This window comes from Lipophrys pholis (genome assembly GCF_963383615.2).
Source record: "Lipophrys pholis genome assembly, chromosome: 16".
NCBI lineage: Eukaryota > Metazoa > Chordata > Actinopteri > Blenniiformes > Blenniidae > Lipophrys > Lipophrys pholis.
In genome coordinates this window covers 15,040,154-15,060,500 of record NC_137634.1, presented here as the reverse complement: position 1 = coordinate 15,060,500, position 20,347 = coordinate 15,040,154, and the positions used below count along the sequence as shown (strand labels likewise).

General features: G+C 42.3%; 1 protein-coding gene across 3 annotated transcripts; it reads right to left on the bottom strand.

Annotated features, from left to right (window-relative positions):
* Window positions 1-14,104: 14,104 nt before the first annotated feature.
* LOC308121418 (E3 ubiquitin-protein ligase listerin-like) lies at window positions 14,105-19,081 on the bottom strand. Of its 3 annotated transcripts, XM_080482647.1 has the most exons (13): window positions 18,902-19,056; window positions 18,423-18,565; window positions 18,041-18,247; window positions 17,843-17,941; window positions 17,396-17,626; window positions 17,254-17,306; window positions 17,002-17,152; window positions 16,809-16,907; window positions 16,343-16,484; window positions 15,695-15,932; window positions 15,438-15,515; window positions 15,115-15,302; window positions 14,471-15,008 (listed from the first exon to the last, which is right to left on the bottom strand). In XM_080482647.1, exons 2-9 carry the CDS (start codon window positions 18,462-18,464, stop codon window positions 16,455-16,457), a joined length of 912 nt encoding a protein of 303 aa, XP_080338773.1. In that variant the 5' UTR covers window positions 18,465-18,565; window positions 18,902-19,056; the 3' UTR covers window positions 14,471-15,008; window positions 15,115-15,302; window positions 15,438-15,515; window positions 15,695-15,932; window positions 16,343-16,454. The 3 variants fall into 3 exon arrangements, with proteins under 3 accessions (XP_080338772.1, XP_080338773.1, XP_080338771.1); XM_080482646.1 differs by having other exon boundaries at window positions 14,105-15,008; window positions 15,695-16,484; window positions 18,902-19,081; XM_080482645.1 differs by lacking the exon at window positions 16,343-16,484 and having other exon boundaries at window positions 18,902-19,049.
* Window positions 19,082-20,347: the final 1,266 nt, after the last annotated feature.

The following is a 20,347-nucleotide window of genomic DNA, read 5'->3' as shown; positions in this document are numbered from 1 at the left end:
TAGCAATTTGCTATCAACAGCTCCACAAATCATGACATTGTTTTGCCTCTACCTGCGCTTCGGATGCAGTGGTACTGCATGGCAGGAGGCACACATCACCGGTGCAGCAGGGCTTTGACATTTCAAGAGAGGCAGGAACAATCACTAGGCCTACATCAGCAGCAGCACTCTGGTGACCAAAAATTGTGTTTTTGTAAAATAATATATCTTTGATCACGTTGAAATCATCAGGCATACATGCAAAAAATAAAAAGTAATATATGTATATAATTTGTTAATTGCTCTTGGGGGCCCGCTAGTGCCCGCGGGGCCCGAAGCAGGCGCTACGTTCGCTTATGCCTCTTTTGGGCCAGCTCTGGTCCAGAGTACCCCAACGGACGGGGATTCTAGGACAACTCGTCCAAGGATGAGATTTCAGAATTTTAGGGAGAAAATATATCCTGGACAGTGTAGTTTTGCATATTATTTCTAATTGATATTTTATATATATTTCATATATCTAGTAAGATATATCAGTATATTTGACACAATAATAAGCCTTAAATTTAAAACGCTGCTTCATGGACGACGGCTTTGAGTCATGCGTTCAGTGCCCGTTAACGTGTCGGAAGCCCGCTTTCTGACATGTTAACGAGCTGCGGGGCTCATATAGTAGCAGTGTTACATGCTTTTTCAGCATTATTGATATCAGTGCCATATAGCATATTTTTGATGGCTTATTAAAGGTTTTTGTCATGTTTTCCTCTGAACTGCCGTAAGATCTATCGCGGTCGCCGCCATCTTGGATGTTCTGCGCTCTCCTATTGGACCAGCGGCTTACATGTGACTCAAACGCAGCACGCATGACAACAATATCATTACGCTGGTCAAGATAGTACCGACTTTAAACACTGTTTTTTAAAGAAACTGCAGGATTACAATTGAAGTTATCCTAGAATCATGGATTCTAGGATAACTCGTCCACAAAACTGCAACCCCAGACAACTGGCAGTGTTGCCAGATCAGATTGACAGTTTCCAGCCCTATCACATATTAGAACCCGCCCATTCCAATAAAAACCAGCCCAAACCACGAAGTTGCCAGAAACCCGTGTAAACCCGCAAAATCATAACACATGCAAAAGACAACACACCCAGAGCTTCAGAACTGCAACAAATAACCACATATAAATGATAAATAGGTTTTTGCAAATTGCAACCAACAAGAGCGCAGTAAATCAACCATAAGCTACACAAATTGCAAAATGAACCTCGGGCATCCAAGCGCCTGGCCCTGATTAGTAATAATGCCAACTGCATGTATAAATGTGCACTTTTAAGCCGTGTAGGCCTTATATATTTTGTTATTTACATCACAAATGACCTGTATGAGGACTACATGCAAAACAATTTAAAATAAAACTAAGTTACTCACATACAGAGCACATCTCCCTCCCTCCTTCTCTTTTTTTTTCTCCTCCTTTTTTTCTACAGTTAGCAAAATCAGTCCCAGTGCAAATGAGCTCATGTGACATACATATCATTTTCCTTTACGCAGAATCAGCGTCTTTCCATTAACTTCAACAATGTTGAGAACTTGAAGAACTATTTACAGTCACTGGAAGCCAGGTCAGCTGACTAATACATGGATGAGTCAAACATCCCCAACAACAGTCGGGGAGGTTTAAAAGTGGCGAACGTCAGTGAGTTTCTGCTCAGGCCAGAGCGCACATCCATGAGGCTGGAAAGGAGCCGGAATCCCATGCGGTTGCTGGTGTCATCCTTCAGCAGGGTCACCTGGGAAAACGCTCTCTCAACGTGGGCATTTGAAATGGGCAGAGTGAGCAATCTGATGACACCCAGTGCTAAATCTTTGAAACACTGGTTTCCCCCAGCATCTTGAAATGCCTCAACGTCCAGCCAAAAGGCGTCGATGGCCTGATCACTTGAGAAGCCAGCTGATGCAATGTTTCTCCACTGGCCCTCCAAGGTGTCCACCAAACAAGAGAAAGACTCAGCGGGCAAGTCTTTTACTCCTGGCCTATTTATTGTTGACATCACCAGCTTCGGACAAAAAAAGCTCCAGTTTGCGGAGCATTTCCATTGACACTGCACCAGCACTTCTTTTAGAAAATCAAAACAGCGCGCGGAGATTCTATCCTTCAGCTCCGGCGCTAATGTGCTGGCTTCCAGCTGCTGTTGGAATGAGGATGGTCCGTGTCCTGGTGTGAGAGGTAGAGGCTGGATGATTTTAGGTCAAGTTCCCTGAGATGACTGTCGTTGTTCATGCGGAGTACACTGGGCTTCACAACTCTCCTCAATGTCGACATGTACAGCTTGTCAACATCCCTAAAAACACCCAGCGTATCTCCCGTTTCCAGGTGGAAATATTTGTTCACAGTTTTGATTTCCATCAACACGGCCGGAGGAAGTGCATGAACAGACTGTTTGTTTTGTCACTGTACATTTCATTCAAAAGCCTGGCTGTGTAGCAGTGTTCACCATTTGAAACCAAACTGAAGTGCAGCTTGAGGGCATCTTCCTGCTCTAAAATTCTTTGGATACAATCTGAAATCACCAACCAACAGGTTGAGCTGGGGGATATTAATTTCAGAGGACAGCCACTGTCACTGATGGCCTTGTTGACACTGTTATACTCACTCTGGCGTTTTGCTGAATGTCAAAACCAGTTGTAGGTTTCTCTTTTCATATATTCCAGATTGCTTGGAAGGAGTTGCATTGCTTTATTAGCCACTATATCCAGTGAGTGACTGTTACGGCCCGTGGCTCAAACGGACCACAACAAAAAGTGGGAGACAACACCAGCATAAAAATAGACGTCTTTTATTATTTACTAGGGATATATATATATATATTAACTATGTACAAAAATAATCGGATCAATGGTTCACCGCACAGCCAATGGACATGGTGTCCCTGGAAGAGGAGAGAGGGAGAGATCGTTAATGGCACACCTTTTAAACCATCAGGGACACCGGGCCCAGGTGCCTCTGATTAGCAGGCCTGTCCACTCTGACGACCAAGGGGACGTCACACCCCCCCTCTTAAAAAAGGGGGTCCCACCATGGGCTCCCAAAACCAACCCAAATACAGTGCAAACACTACCATGTTTCATTTTTTTTTCTTTTTAAATTACGACCAATAAAAATCTCCACCCTCCACTCCACCCCAGCAATCCCGGGCCTGTAGGAGGAGCAGAATCGGACAAACGTTAGAGAGTGCGGCTATACAATTTACACTGGAGCACGAGAAAGAGCATCCGCTAATAAGTTATCACGGCCTTTAATATGCCGGATGTCCAGACTAAAGGCTTGCAAAAACAAAGCCCATCAGACAAGACGCCGATTGTGACCTGCGCATCAGAAAATTCCGACACAGTCGCCATAATAAAAGGGAAATGATAAACTAATACTATTTTCCAATACCTGCCACGTATCGAAAAAACAAACTGATCGCAAAAAATGTAACACGAGAAATGCACTGCGAGGTGAAGTTCTATACGCCACAGGTGCACAGCCACGAACCCAAACAACCTATGTCCCCTCTAGTCTTCACCTATTTTGAAATGATGAACCCAAATAACTAAGACCTGGCTCTTCACGTGGCTCAACGGTGGGAATTATGCTCTTGTCCCGCAGGACGTTAGTCCGGCAGAACGCACCCGAGATGACTGAATGAATCAGTCAACGCTAACCGCCAGCACCACGACACTAACAAAACAAACAAAACAAAACAAACAAAAAATAGATGAAGCGTAAAGCGGCAACATCTCTATGCCTGACAGAGGACAAGGCTGCAAAACAGAGCCCAAAGACTAGTGCACCAACCCAGGGAAACACTCCACTCTCACCTGCATTTCAAACGATCAGCCAAAACGAATCCAAAAACAGCGTCCAGCAGCGCACGCACCCTTCCACGACTGATTACTAACACCGGCCAGCTGGGAGCGATGCGGGCCTGCCTTTCACCAAAACAGATTAAATACATCTGCAAATAAATCTCTAGGAGATAATTTAAAGCTTTAGTTAGACGAGCCCCCACTTGTTACGGCCCGTGGCTCAAACGGACCACAACAATAATGGTGGAGACAACACCAGCATAAAAATAGACGTCTTTTATTATTGACAAGGAATATATATATATATATATATAAGCAGTTGAGAAAACAAGGGATGTATCTAATCTAATTAATATACTTAGAGCAGAAGATAGGGCGATAGTGAGGAGTATATTTAGGTTTCTGCAGAAAACAAAGTTAATAGGAAGAATTTAGGATAAACTCTTGACTGTAACTGCCTGATCTTGTTCCAACTCCAGAACAGAAGGTGGTGGTAATGCTTCTTTGAATAGGGAGCACACTGCCATAAAACACAAAAGAAGAGGAAGATCATCTCCATTTCTGGTTAAGAGCAGCGCTCACCTCTTTCAGTTCCAGCCACAACTACCGTTGGCTTAATGTTTCCACAGCTTAATGATACATTACGAGTTCCGACACATCTATGGTGGTAAAAACAAACAGCGAACTAAAGGAAATGTTCGGGTAAGTCGCTGCCAGTTTTTCAAACAGAAAAAGCCACACGTTTTGTGGGAGGAGAAGAGTGCCATTATATTATTGTTATAAGTGTTATTCAACTATTTGAATAACATTTTCGATAATATTTTAGCAGATCATCTCCATTTCTGGGAGACAGCAGCGCTCACCTGTCAGTTCCAGCCACAAACATCGTTCGCTTAAACTTTCCGCTGCTTTACAAACCGAGACGTATCAATGGGTTGTAAAATCAAACAGAGAACTAAGGGAAATGTTCGGGTAAGTCGCTGCCAGTTTTTCAAACGTCTTAATGTCATTGTGATAGCTTGCTCCAAAAGCCGAGCGCATGCGTATGTAAACTTCAGGTCATCACTTCAAACTGTTTGATAACGTCCAGAAAACCTCGCTGCTGGTTCAGATCATCATTCTCTGTGGTTTGTGTCTCCGAAACTAGCCGTCCAACAGTGGCCGAGCTGCCGAGCTGTTGGCCCGAGAAGGAGGCGCCATCCCCGGGTTCATCGGGTTTGACACCACGGTGTCCTCGGAGCTGAGCTACGTGCCAGCGGTTCACGGCGACGAGGACATCGACAACCTGGTGGACGCCGATTTCCGTCTGGTTCTCCGGAAAATGTCTAAACGGGACGTCATGACCAGATTGAAAGTGAGTATCAGAAAAGCCTGATTATTTTAGATGTGACCCTGCAGTATGGGGGTATTAATGCAGCAAAACTATTTGTCTATGTGAATGGAGAGTTGGCGGTCTGTACCTCAATCTGTCTGTCTGTACCTCAATCCGTCTGTCTCTAGTCAGAGTTGTCAATGTGAACCTGAAAAGTCTACGCATTCGAATACAAATCCTGAAAATACAGACAACTCACCAGTTACGAGTCACTCAGTTTCACAATTGGCTGTTTTTTTCTTTTTTTACACATGACTTTTGCTGCACTTCTGCCATCTGAAGGATTGGAATCTGTAAAGCTTGAGTTTTTCTGCCCTGAGCTCAGGCTCACAGGCTCCTTCAGTCCTCCCTGCGCCTCAGTAGTTAAGGACTGCCAGCCATCAGATGGCGCTATGGTCCAGGCTAATTGAGCGTATGTGACATTGGGGACGTGGTGCAGACAACGATGGAATCCTGACTGCATGCTGTGAGTACATATCAATAATTTTGCACTTTTTTATAATTAGTGAGGCGATTGCTGGGCCTTCTCTAAATATCATATTCCAGGTATAGGCCGAGGTGTTGTCATCCTGGCGCCGGTTCAAGTGGGAGAGTTTGCAGTGGTCCAGCCTCTTAGTGCAGAGTACTCCTGCATTCTGGCATATTTGCTGGCCTGGAAACTTCTCCTCACATTTTTTTAAATCCTCGCCATCCCATGTGAGTCATGATTGCTTGTGTTACGTGCTATGAAATGTGTGTCTGGCCACACTTGTGCAACCCTGCAGTGCTGTACTAACATGTGTCTTGTCCTCACGCTGTGCAGGACTTTGGCTCCATGTGTCAGGAGTGGGAAGCTGAAGAGGTTAAAGGACTTTTAACCTACTGGCCCAGGATCGACTGCAAAATATCAGTGGTGACTTACCATTCATTCAGTTCATTCAAAATGCCACACTGACTTCACCACAATAAGAAACACTGAAAGAAAAGTAAGCAATATTTTATAGTGGCACAAACGTGTGTGTTAATATTTTGTTTGGCCTCACATTGATTCCAGCAGCTCCCTGGTGTAAACTAGCAGAGTTTTCCTCCCGGATCTGGGTCTTTCTACCGGGGCGGCGAGTCCTGGCTCGCCATGGCAGCCGTCGCCTCCGGAGGCCTCGTGCTGACAGGATCTGCTGTGTTGCAGTGAGTTGGAATCTCTTCTTTCCCAATGATGAACCTGCAACAAACAATGGACATCACCAGGGTGCGAACTGCAGGGAGGCCAGGGGGGCTCAGCAGCCCCCCCCCCCCGAGATGAGACATGAGCTCTCCTGAAGATATGATTTGTGAAAATTTGAGGGGTTTCTCTAAGATATTGGCAAAATGCTGTTTTTTTTTAACCATGCTTGTCCTGTTATTTTTTTATTTTGTATTGTCATGATCATGTTTAAAATGAAGTTATTTTTAATGTGAGATTTTCACATGAGGGTGACTCACTGCTATTTCACTTTATTAAAGAGCCGGCCTGCATGCAATTCCTGTCCTCACCATCATTGAAGAAACAGCATTTTCATTCAGATCAGCCAACATGGTGGCTAAGGAAAGGCTAGCTTTTAAAAAGCTCCCTGCTTTAATGAAACTACAAGAGCTCAATGGTGCAAAAGTAGGCACCTTGCATAAATCAGACAAGTCGTGTGCGGAAATTATAGGCCATATTGCACAGCATATTCAGATGAAGTCGGTCTTGGTACGAGTTCACTACTGTACTATTATAGATATTTGAGTAGTTACAAATGTTTATAGTTATGGGATCCAACTAAGGAAAGGGGATGTAGAATATTGACTGTGTGTACAATATTACCCTATGAAGCTACCGTAGTTCTGACATGCGCACTGTGTTTCTAGCGCCGACACCTGCCAGCATGTACCTGCTGTGTCTCCTGCTGCCCTGTATAAATTAAAACTACAAGTTCTACAATTATAGTTGTCACCATTACTGCTACACACAACAATAAAATCATTTATACATTCTGTAATTCAACCAGCAAGGATAGGAATTACGAGGCCGTCTATGCAATGCCCGTCCCCAAAGTGCCAAAACTCACCGCCCGCAGAGATGACAGAATTCACAGCGAGCGCACAGACCGAGACAGCGCGCGCACAGAAAGGCACCGCACGCACGCAGAAAGTGGTCTAACTGTGATTACAGTTTTTATGCGCTTGGGTTTTTGGCACTAAAATGGCGCCCTCGTCGCCTCCCTCCCTTTTGCAGCAGTCATGCCAGCTGCAGTCAGACGACACGAGGCCCTCACCACACTGCGTCCACACTGAGAATGAACTGAGCATGTGCAAGGCCGCCGCTGGTTTACTGAGCGGCACGTAAAAATAAATGTTTTTTCAATCACACCAAAACAAATCCAATAAATCACTGCATTTGACTCGCTACGGAAGAGTTTTAGGGCCACTGAAGAAAAAAAAAAAATTCGGAGGCGAAAAAAAAATAAATAAAAACCTTCGTGGCCCCAGAAAAAGTCAAAAATCGAAGTCGAAATTTTTTTTTTTCACAACGACCACAACAAAAAATATGTTTTTCCTACCTTTGGAAGGTAATCCCACGCAGTCGATTGTCCTTATTTTGTCTGTTTGTGCAACCAAAAGCAGAACAGTGATGCGATATCGTTGCTGAAGTCATGACAAATGCCACTCACAAGATGGCGGACGCACTGACATTTGTTCCCGCCAGTCGTGAGGTGTCTAGTGTATATGTCTATGGTCTCAATTCCCGGCACTGCGACCTGTAGTGAGAAGCTATCCCTGGGACTTGACATGAAAAGTCATTTTACACTCAAAATATGTAACTTTTTTTCACGAGAATTAAATAGGCCTCTTTTCATATAACTGTGGCGAAATCCCATGTGTTAAGGTGCAATACAGACTAAGTTTCAGGTATATAACCTCCTCCCGAGAAATGCCGTGACTTGATCCGGAAATCACGTCTGCTCCTCGGCACCTGGGCACAGAAAGCACTGCTGAATAACCGTTTTCACATAAAAATAACTTTTTGTCAGAACTCGATTGTATATGTCGTTATTCGTGGTACAGTGGAGAAATTCTTGGAAATTCACACAGCCGGCATGGCACCGCCTGTGCCCCAGCTGCTAATTAGTACATGCGCCGGTCTCATGAAAACTCATTTACACACCTAACTTGTAACTTTTTTGTAAGAATTTGATTAGATATGCCTTAATTCATCTTTTATTTCATGTTTGTGTCTGTCAATATAAAAATCTATATTTTACCTGCTCATATTTAGTATTTTATTTTTTTACAATTCTAGGTCTATTATGTTCATCTAGTATGTCAAAACGAATAAATTATTGGAGAATCAAATAGGTGAGGTTGTGCTGAAAAAAATAATACCAAACACTGTATATATATATATATACACACACATCTTCTCCCACTTATCTGCTTCCAGGTAGCGGCAGTCTGACCACTATCACCCAGATCACTTGCACTAATATATGATCACTAACATATATATATATATATATATATATATATATATATATATATATATATATATATATATATATATAAACTGTGACAGTTCGTTCCATTACTTTGGAGTTAAAGCTTGTTTTTTTTACAGACGTCTGTCCCGTTCAAATAATACTGACTCTCTCTTTTTTCTAACTTTTCTTTGATGTTAATTAGCAATGTTCTTTTCTTGGCTTTATCTATCTATCTATCTATCTATCTATCTATCTATCTATCTATCTATCTATCTATCTATCTATCTATCTATCTATCTATCTATCTATCTATCTATCTATCTATCTATCTATCTATCTATCTATCTATCCATCCATCCATCCATCCATCCATCCATCCATCCATCCATCTATCTATCTAAAAACATTTTAGTGACTTGCATTTAATAAATAGTGGGTTTGATGGATCTCTATATCTTATATTATTCTATCTATCTATCTATCTATCTATCTATCTATCTATCTATCTATCTATCTATCTATCTATCTATCTATCTATCTATCTATCTATCTATCTATCTATCTATCTATCTATCTATCTATCTATCTATCTATCTATCTATCTATCTATCTATCTATCTATCTATCTATCTATCTATCTATCTATCTATCTATATATATATATATATATATATATATATATGCCCGTTGTTATGATTTTACCATAACGAATACTTTAAGCATTCCTTTTTCTTAAAGGAGACATATCATGCTTTTAAATCCTTCCTTTTTACATATAAATCATACAGTTGTGGTCTATATAAAGCGGAACTGCAATGCTTGGGTCTGAATTCCTCATTATTAGAGCTCCACAGGCCCCTTTTCAACCCCTTTTCTGATGTGCTTCTGAGAGCAACTCGTTTTGGGGCGGTCTCTTCAAATGCAAATGAGACACTTCATACCCCGCCTCCTCTCCAGGTTGCAGAGGTGACACTCGGTTCAACTCCACCCTGTTCGGCCATCTTTGTAGTTTGATAGAACAGATACAATTGTCTAGCGGCGCAGAAACTTTATATTCACACATTATTTACAAAATGTCAACAACGGAAGATTTGTCCATCCAGTCATACATGTTCGAGCCAGAGTCGGACCCGGCGGAGCGAGATGAAAATGACGATGATGCACCTGCAGAACAACGTCTTCATATGGATGTAACGCAATGGTGTGTTACTATATTTACACTAACTTCTCCATCCATGCCCACTACTACAATACTGCCTGTATTACAACGACTATTTAACACAGAAGTTACATTATAATCTAAAACGAGCACACAGTGCTAACATATGAAGACGGTGCAACTGCTAATGCTAACAAAACAATGACAGGGACGTCTTATCATCACACTTTTTAGCGTTATATACAGCTTACCGATGTGCTCTGTTCGTCTTCTCCATAGATAGAAGGAACTGACCGCTCAATCAGACCAAGTCTTTCGGCAAATCCTTCTTTATACTGGCGGAGGTTGCTGAAGCAGTCATTCTTGAAGTGATTCGCGCACACAAAAATGACCTTACCCACAGATTTGGGTACATTTCTGTGAAAAATAAAACTCAACCAGGCACTTCGAAAAGGTTCTGATGCTGGGAGACGGTGTAACGAAGCTTGTGGGTTACTACATCCAACAACCGAACATTTCGACTTATCCTCTCGTAACTTCGGTTGGACTACAAAATCGCAGTGAGAAACAAAAATGGCGGATTGCTCGAAGTGTCGATGTCCTAATTTGGCAGTTCCGCTGCGAATACTGTGACGTCATTGTTCAAAAAACGTAATAGAGAATAGAAAAATCGAAACCGATCGCAAAATATGACCAAAACAGAATATAAAGATATCAACGGAGCACCTGAAGAGACTACTTTGAACTTTTCTGTACTTCTAAACACTCTAAATATACAACAAAATGCATTTAAGGGCTAAAAAAGTGGATTTAGCATGATATGTCCCCTTTAAGGGGGCTCAAATTGGAACGGTATACTACTATTGACAACTGATGCAATAATGTGCCATATCTCAGAAACAACCAATATATATATATAATTTTTTTTTACGAGTGGGTCAAAATGAATAAATAACTTTAGAATCATGTAGGTGAGGTTGTGCTGAAAAAAGGGACTATGAATATTCAAGATAAACACTTTAAATAGTTAGACATGAACGTAAAAGCAACAGCAGTGAAAACAGTCAAAATGAGCTTCAGGGCCCAGAGTTAACTTACTGTGTGGAAATTTAGGGCTCGACCTGTAAAACTTAGACACAACCACTGTTCATCTTACAAAAAAGGGCTCTGAAAACAATATATAATATAAGATATAGAGATCCATCAAACCCACTATTTATTAAATGCAAGTCACTAAAATGTTTTTAGATAGATAGATGGATGGATGGATGGATGGATGGATGGATGGATGGATGGATGGATGGATGGATGGATGGATGGATGGATGGATGGATGGATGGATGGATGGATGGATGGATGGATGGATGGATGGATGGATAGATAGATAGATAGATAGATAGATAGATAGATAGATAGATAGATAGATAGATAAAGCCAAGAAAAGAACATTGCTAATTAACATCAAAGAAAAGTTAGAAAAAAGAGAGAGTCAGTATTATTTGAACGGGACAGACGTCTGTAAAAAAAACAAGCTTTAACTCCAAAGTAATGGAACGAACTGTCACAGTTTATATATATATATATATATATATATATATATATATATATATATATATAAATCAAGGTCATTCCCGTTGTTATGATTTTACCATAACGAATACTTTAAGCATTCCTTTTTCTTAAGGGGGCTCAAATTGGAACGGTATACTACTATTGACGACCGATGCAATAATGTGCCATATCTCAGAAACAACCAAGATAGAGACATTAATATTAATGGATTTATAGAATGTATTTGTGAAATGATAAGACAACATTTTTAAGCAAATACAAAAAGTAAAACCAAGCGTTTGTTATGGCAGAAATGAAGACACACCTTGGACTCTTGGTGTTTCGAGGGGTCACTCGGAGCAGGAGCTCGGCAAAGAGCTTGGGGTCCATTCGGATGTATCCAACATAGTCCCCCCTCGATTGACGCTCTCGCTCTTGGAACAACGTTTTGTACTGCCCGAAAAGCCTTTTCCTCTCGATCCATGAACGAACGTTCTGCGTTGGCGTCCCTGTTGCTCCCTCTCCCGTATCAACCCACGTTCAACGCACTTGCACACACTTATAACATGCGAGTAAGGACACCATACGTGAGCAGCACATGTACCACGTGTGCAACGTACGATGCGTGCAACCGCTCGCGGCCAGGCGTGGCGTGCGGGCCTCGTACTTACACCTTGCGCAACCGTGCAAGTGACGTGCATTGACATACTCCCTCCCTGCTCTTGCCACTCCCTCCCGTTTTCAGAAAAATGTGTTGGCCGTGGCCTCCCAAAAAAAGCGTGTGGACTAAAAACACGTATGATGGGTTGTGACCAGGCCATTTATGACACAACACGCCGCATATTGTTTCTTGGTTAAATATGGGAAGGTTACTCACAAACAGCCTGATGTGACATGTTCTGTGCAAAGTAAATGCTTCCAGTTTATTTATTCAGGATTAAACTTGTTATTGCTCTTTACACAGTGTTTAAGACTGCAGAGGACAAGGTCAGATACATTTCTACTGCTGCCTTGATGCTGTGATCTGCCTATGATTGATGAAATAGTGACTGACTACCACTCACTGTCCTCTGCAGATTGCAGCAATTCGAGGTATATTTTTTTACTAATATGCTGTATGGTCTATGTCAAATATCCTAGTACTCAAATGTTCTGTGTTTGCTCATAATCGTTTTTCCTCTTTCCACACCCCTGCCAGGAGAGGGCTGCTGACCATATACATGGCAAACCTTGTAAGAAATGCTTAGTCAACACAAACACTCTCTAGTTCCATGTGAATAAACGCTCGCACATACAACCAATGGCTTCATCGTGCTTCCAGGCCACTGAGACTTTGTTCCGCATGGCGGTGACGAGAGGCATCGTCAAACCCATCAGACATGGCGAGGTAAAAACATAGTGAGACGGTGTCGTTGTGTGTGGAATCAGGTGGTCATGCACAACTTTTTACTTCTGCCTTGCTGCCGCTGACATTATTTAGTGTGCATAATTCTCCCAGCAACAACTCCTAGACTGTTTGATATCTGTAGATTTGAAAACACCAGAAAGCAGAATAATGGACTTCCTTCCAGTGAGACTGTCCAAAGACGGAAAAGATTCACCTTTGTGTCAAAAATCTGTAACATGAGTTTCTAAGTGCATCATAAGCACAAAATTGAAAAAGTACCAGATATTTAAAGTTTTATTCATTCATCTTCTCCTGCTTATCCGTTTCCTGGTCGCGGGGGTGGCAGTCTGAGCACTGTCACCCAGATCACATTGCACCGATTAAGAACCTTCCTGCAGGTGGTGAGCCCACGGGAAATTTAAAGTTTTAGTTCAATTTTGATTATCAAAAAAATTAAATAATAATAATAAAAAATAAATATATATATATATATATATATATATATACACATTTTATTTCTAATGCAATTAACATTTAGACAATCTCAAAGCGCTACAGGAAAAATGTAAAAGGTAAGTTAAAAAAACAGTACAAGGCAGCTGCAGCTGCAGAATGTCTGATACATGTGGTAGATTGAGTTGGAGCTTGTAACCTTATTTGTTTTGTTAAAAATTTTAAACAAAAGTCTCCAATCTGTGCACGGTTGTCTCCTAAAGATTACATAATCTCTCCACTGAAGTTTCAATGAGAGGCCCTGCAGCTCACCTAGTATGTACTTCATGCAAGCCAAATCCATCAAAAACCCGGCGTTTGTGAGATGTTTGTGTAGCCCCAGAAATGTTTTATTCTCTGTGTCGTTGCAAGATGGATCATCACTGGCTGTCTTGAAGTGGTGCACTAATGCAGGGTAATTATTCTAGACAGCTTTTATTGTATCAAAACTACTTGCCACCCATCTGATGGTGAATATCTGCCCAATTCTCAAAATTTGCATATTGAGATCTGCGGCCGCTTCCTCGAGCAGTCGAGCATTCTTTGCGGACTGGTGATACAGTGCGTAAAGCTTGGAAATGAAAAACTCAAAGTGGCTACATCCAGCAACCTCTTTGAGAGAGTCAGCCAATTCAAGGCGGTGGACCAGGCAATGTATGGAGTGAATTTTTGGGAAGTCATGTTTAAGCTTTGCAACCAAGCCAGTGGTTTTGCTGGTGAGAACTGCAGCTCCATCTGTGGCAATGCTGATGAGGTTGTTCTTCAGAAACTAATCATCTATTCCCGCTTGGTGTAAACTCTGTCTCAAACTGGCGTAAATGGACTCTGTGCCTTGTGTCAGTTCTTTAATGTCTAAAAATACATTATCCACGTCTCCTTTCCCACTCACATCACACCGCACATATATGATGAAGTATGCGCGTCCGTGCACCGTGATCTCATCAATGGTTTTGCTGATGTTTGAATTGATTTCTTTTATGTTTGAGACCGACTTCATCTGAATATGCTGTGCAATATGGCCTATAATTTCCGCACACGACTTGTCTGATTTATGCAAGGTGCCTACTTTTGCACCATTGAGCTCTTGTAGTTTCATTAAAGCAGGGAGCTTTTTAAAAGCTAGCCTTTCCTTAGCCACCATGTTGGCTGATCTGAATGAAAATGCTGTTTCTTCAATGATGGTGAGGACAGGAATTGCATGCAGGCCGGCTCTTTAATAAAGTGAAATAGCAGTGAGTCACCCTCATGCGAAAATCACACATTAAAAATAACTTCATTTTAAACATGATCATGACAATACAAAATAAAAAAATAACAGGACAAGCATGGTTAAAAAAAACCAGCATTTTGCCAATATCTTAGAGAAACCCCTCAAATTTTCACAAATCATATCTTCAGGAGGGCTCATGTCTCATCTCGGGGGGGCTGAGCCCCCCTGGCCTCCCTGTATTTCGCACCCTGGTGATGTCCATTGTTTGTTGCAGGTTCATCATTGGGAAAGAAGAGATTCCAACTCACTGCAACACAGCAGATCCTGTCAGCACGAGGCCTCCAGAGGCGACGGCTGCCATGGCGAGCCAGGACTCGCCGCCCCGGTAGAAAGACCCGGATCATTTTGAATGAACTGAATGAATGGTAAATCACCACTGATATTTTGCAGTCGATCCTGGGCCAGTAGGGTAAAAGTCCTTTAACCTCTTCAGCTTCCCACTCCTGACACATGGAGCCAAAGTCCTGCACAGCGTGAGGACAAGACACATGTTAGTACAGCACTGCAGGGTTGCACAAGTGTGGCCAGACACACATTTCATAGCACGTAACACAAGCAATCATGACTCACATGGGATGGCGAGGATTTAAAAAAATGTGAGGAGAAGTTTCCAGGCCAGCAAATATGCCAGAATGCAGGAGTACTCCGCACTAAGAGGCTGGACCACTGCAAACTCTCCCACTTGAACCGGCGCCAGGATGCTATCACACATCCTCTCACCGGTGGACAAGAGGACCATCGGTGCAGCTGGAGGGGAACTGAGCACAAACATGGAGCTTTAAGTATAATTAAAATACTTTTCTACAATACAAACACATAAATCCCATCTTTCAGAAAACATCAACCATCGCTTGGTTGTAAAAAGTAACAGGGACTTTGATGTGTTGACTTACAGGCATGGTTCATCTCCGTCATCATCAGACTTGTTGCCGTCTCCTTCTCCGTCATACTCAGACAACTGAGGCATGATTCTACAGCATCAGAATAAACAACTCATTTTACATCACAAACTAATTATGACAAGACCAGTTTGAACATTCAGAAGCGCTCAAAGATCTCCAGAAATGTGTTGTACTTTACTGGAGATCTTTATAAATGCATTGAAGCAAAGTTACCCCAAAACTCAGGCTTTCAAAAAAAAACTGCTTACTTTTCCAGGAGCTGGTAGACGGTGATCTGCAGAGGTCTGGACCTGAATCGAAGGAGCGGGCAGAAAGTGTTGAGGAGCGTCTGAAGCGGCAGCGGCAGGTTCGTCTGTTGGCCTGCTATAAAGCGTGGCCGCAAGGAGTTTTGGCTCAACTGCTGCACGGGCACGAAAGTCAGAGCCACGCCGACAGACTCCAGCACGGCCACAGGGAAGACGGGGTCATCTGGATCAGTGAACGTATCTGACAAAAGGCGATACAGAGAAGAGGTGCAAGTTATGAAATCAGGGCTTTATGCTAAACTTGATAAAAATGTTTGTCTACTGCAATGGCACTGGCCTGCATAAATTTAAGTATGACACACTAAAACCAAAATGGGAAACTACAAACTCAGAAATAAACATCTCTAATCATTAAAATTCGGATGTACCCTCGACTGTTTGATATTTGTAGATTTGAAAACACCAGAAAGCAGAATAATGGACTTCCTTCCAGTGAGACTGTCCAAAGACAGAAAAGATTCACCTTTGTGTCAAAAATCTGTAACATGAGTTTCTTAGTGACATCAAAAACAAAAAAATTGAAAAAGTGCCAGATATTTAAAGTTTCAGTTCCAGTATATTCTATTTTGATAGAGCACATTGTCAACAAACCAGCCAGTAATCTTATGTGACGTTTATCTCAGAGGTTGAATTGAGTCTTTGTGTGTAAATGTCTCTTCTTTGTTTCTCATCAGGTGCTCTTGTTCTGGATAACTGCATCGCTTTATATGTTCTTCTTCAGGTCAGAGCAGCACTGTGAGCATGAAGGCGAAACAAAATATTAACACACACCTTTGTGCCACTATAAAACATTGCTTACTTTTCTTTCAGTGTTTCATATTGTGGTGCAGTTAGTGTTGCATTTTGAATTAATTGAATGAATCACAAAGACTGATTACTGCAAATTCACACACATCCCCAATGAGAGCACTTACAAGTCACTCTCATGGAGTTCTGAAAAGTTGTTTGTGTGTAGATACTTGGGTTGGAGTTGTTTAACAGAGAGGATGACAACTCAAAATCTATTGTGGTGAAGCTAGTGTGGCATTTTGAATGAATTGAATGAATGGTAAGTCACCACTGATATCTTTCTGTAGATCTTGGGCCAGTAGGGTAAAACCCCTTTGACCTCCTCGGCATCCCGCTCCTGGCACATGGAGCCGAAGTCCTGCACAGCCTGAGGACAAGACACATGTTAGTACGGCACTGCAGGGTCACATGAGTGTGATCAGACACACCTTTCATCTGAAACAGTCAGGCTTGATACTCACTTTCAATCTGGTCATGACATCCCGTTTAGACATTTTCTCCAGGGCCAGCCGGTCATTCGGAAGCAGCAGAGAGAGCAGTCTCTTCACCCCCAACAGAGAACTGGTCAGCATGCGCACATATTTGGTCTCTCTCTCTTCCTCTGTCACACTTCTGGAGAAAAGAGGAAAACCGGTTTGCCGTCAAAGGCTGTCGGAATAATTCATCATTGTGCCCTGTACAGCGGGATGATAATATGTTGGTCTTTAACTTACTGTGGATCACTCAGTGTGTCTGCTGTTTCCTTTAACAGAATATCTGTAAGTACCTGCAACATAAATGGCATATTAGTTTTACATTCAGCTCAGAGGATTACAGTAGAAATCCCTCATCCACCCCTGGAGCCCTGTTACCCACATTAAGGATCTCCTCCTTGCAGAAGCTGAGAGCTTCAGGCTGTTTGGCGGGTGAGAAAGCAGCCTGGAAAGCCTGGCACGCGGCAGAAGCTGCAGGTGCGTAGGTGTCACACTGGGACAGGATCCAATGGCCCATCAAGCTTTTGAGGAAGGGGGCCAAGCTGCGCCGAACTTTCAGCACCAGCTGCTCAAAAGCTTGCTGGGTCGCCTCCCTGATGCGCCGGTCATGATCCTGATAGAATCACAAAGACTGATTACTGCAAATTCACACACATCCCCAATGAGAGCACTTACAAGTCACTCTCATGGAGTTCTGAAAAGTTGTTTGTGTGTAGATACTTCATCTCTAAATGGATTGGAGTTGTTTAACAGAGAGGATGACAACTCAAAATCTATTGTGGTGAAGTTAGTGTGGCATTTTGAATGAATTGAATGAATGGTAAGTCACCACTGATATCTTTCTGTAGATCTTGGGCCAGTAGGGTAAAACCCCTTTGACCTCCTCGGCATCCCGCTCCTGGCACATGGAGCCGAAGTCCTGCACAGCCTGAGGACAAGACACATGTTAGTTCGGCACTGCAGGGTCACATGAGTGTGATCAGACACACCTTTCATCTGAAACAGTCAGGCTTATCTCGATACTCACTTTCAATCGGGTCATGACGTCCCGTTTCGACATTTTCCTGAGAACCAGACGGAAATCGGCGTCCACCAGGTTGTCGATGTCCTCGTCGCCGTGAACCGCTGGCACGTAGCTCAGCTCCGAGGACGCCGTGCTGTCAAACCCGATGAACCCGGGGATGACGCCTCCTTCTCGGGCCAACAGCTCGGCAGCTCGGCCACTGCTGGACGGCTAGTTTCGGAGACACAAACCACAGAGAATGATGATCTGAACCAGCAGCGAGGTTTTCTGGACGTTATCAAACAGTTTGAAGTGATGACCTGAAGTTTACATACGCATGCGCTCGGCTTTTGGAGCAAGCTATCACGATGACATTAAGACGGTTGAAAAACTGGCAGCGACTTACCCGAACATTTCCCTTCGTTCTCTGTTTGATTTTACAACCCATTGATACGTCTCGGTTTGTAAAGCTGCGGAAAGTTTAAGCGAACGATGTTTGTGGCTGGAACTGACAGGTGAGCGCTGCTGTCTCCCAGAAATGGAGATGATCTGTCAAAATATTATCGAAAATGTTATTCAAATCGTTAGAATAATGATAATAGCAATAATAATAATATAATGACACGCTTCTCCTCCCACAAAAGTGTGGCTTTTTCTGGAAATCGTGGCTCTGTTCGAACTATCTTTTAAACCTTTAAAAATATTTCAAACGTTCTGCTCTTAACCAGAAATGGAGATGATCTGTCAAAATGTTATAGACTATAGTTTTTCAAATCGTTATTATATTATTATTATTGTTATTATTATTCTGACACGCTTTTTGACACGCTTCTCCTCCCACAAAACATGTGGCTTTTTCTGTTTGAAAAACTGGCAGCGACTTACCCGAACATTTCCTTTAGTTCGCTGTTTGTTTTTACCACCATAGATGTGTCTGAACTCGTAATGTATCATTAAGCTGTGGAAACATTAAGCCAACGGTAGTTGTGGCTGGAACTGAAAGAGGTGAGCGCTGCTCTTAACCAGAAATGGAGATGATCTTCCTCTTCTTTTGTGTTTTACGGCAGTGTGCTCCCTATTCAAAGAAGCATTACCGCCACCTACTGTTGTGGAGTTGGAACAAGATCAGGCAGTTACAGTCAAGAGTTTGTCCTAAATTCTTCCTATTAACTTTGTTTTCTGCAGAAACCTAAATATACTCCTCACTATCTCCCTATCTTCTGCTCTAAGTATATTAATTAGATTAAATACATCCTTTGTTTTATTAACTGCTTCCTTTAATGTTCTTCTCTCCTCATCATATGTTATACATTCCATCATGACATGCTGTACTGTCTCAAACATCCCACACTGTTCACATTTCCCATCTTTATATTTCCCTATCTTTTTAAGTGTCTCATTTTATCCAGTATGCTCAATCCTTCATCATGTCATTATCGTCTCTTCCTTCTGGTTTCTTCCTATCCTTATACTTTCCCCAACCTGTTTCTGTATTACAAAAAGATCTCTTCCTGTTCCCTGAGATTCCCAGTATTCTTGCCACCTTTTCAGTATATGTTTCTTAATTAGTGTCCTCCCCTCAGCTTTGCTCAACTGAACTGGGAGTTCTATTATTTGTGATTTAAGAGATTGTTTAGCTAAAACGTCTACATTCTCATTTCCCTCAATTCCAACATGAGCTGGAACCCAGACCCCCCCCCCCCCCCTTTTTTTTCTGGATTTCATATATTAAACGGTGTATTTTAAAACTCAACTCCTGTTTGCATGATTTCATTGTTTATATGCTTGTGGGGGCTGCCCTCTCTCTCGTTCTCTCTTTCTTTAATAAATAAATAAACTAAATAAATACATAAATATAAAGATAATTGACGTGAGTTGTAGTCGATCGGTATCTGTTTTTTTTTTTTTTTCCCAATCAACATTATTTCATTTGCCAACATAAGCATGACGTCAGTTTAGCAGACAGCAAATGCACTGTAGCTGCACTAAATTTGAAGCGGGTGGCCGAGCTAAGTTGGCATCATCATAATGCCGAAGTGGGGAAAATACAAAGAAATCTTACAGGAAAGAACGGGAGACCGACCCTGAACTGAAAACCTGGATCGCGTCTGTCCCAGGAGACCACTCTAAAGCCCGTTGCAAATATTGTAACACAGAAATAAGAGCTCGTCTTAATGATCTGAAAGAACATGGCGGCACAAAAAAACACAAGTCCCGCTGTGTGGCGAGTGTGAAATCCTTTGCTGTACCGATGGGATCTGGTGTAGGACAAGGCACAGTCAAAAACGTGGTGACCTTACGATTGCAACCTATGTTGCCTGCCACACTTCC

What these genes read in the sequence shown, in the direction of transcription:
- LOC308121418 (XM_080482645.1), bottom strand. Translation starts at nt 18,464, where the DNA reads ATGGGTTGTAAAATCAAACAGAGAACGAAGGGAAATGTTCGG. An exon ending in ACGTCATGACCCGATTGAAA is followed by an intron (nt 17,942 to 18,040) that starts GTGAGTATCGAG and finishes TCTTGTCCTCAG; the next exon opens with GCTGTGCAGGACTTCGGCTC. An exon ending in ATGTCATGACCAGATTGAAA is followed by an intron (nt 16,908 to 17,001) that starts GTGAGTATCAAG and finishes TCTTGTCCTCAG; the next exon opens with GCTGTGCAGGACTTCGGCTC.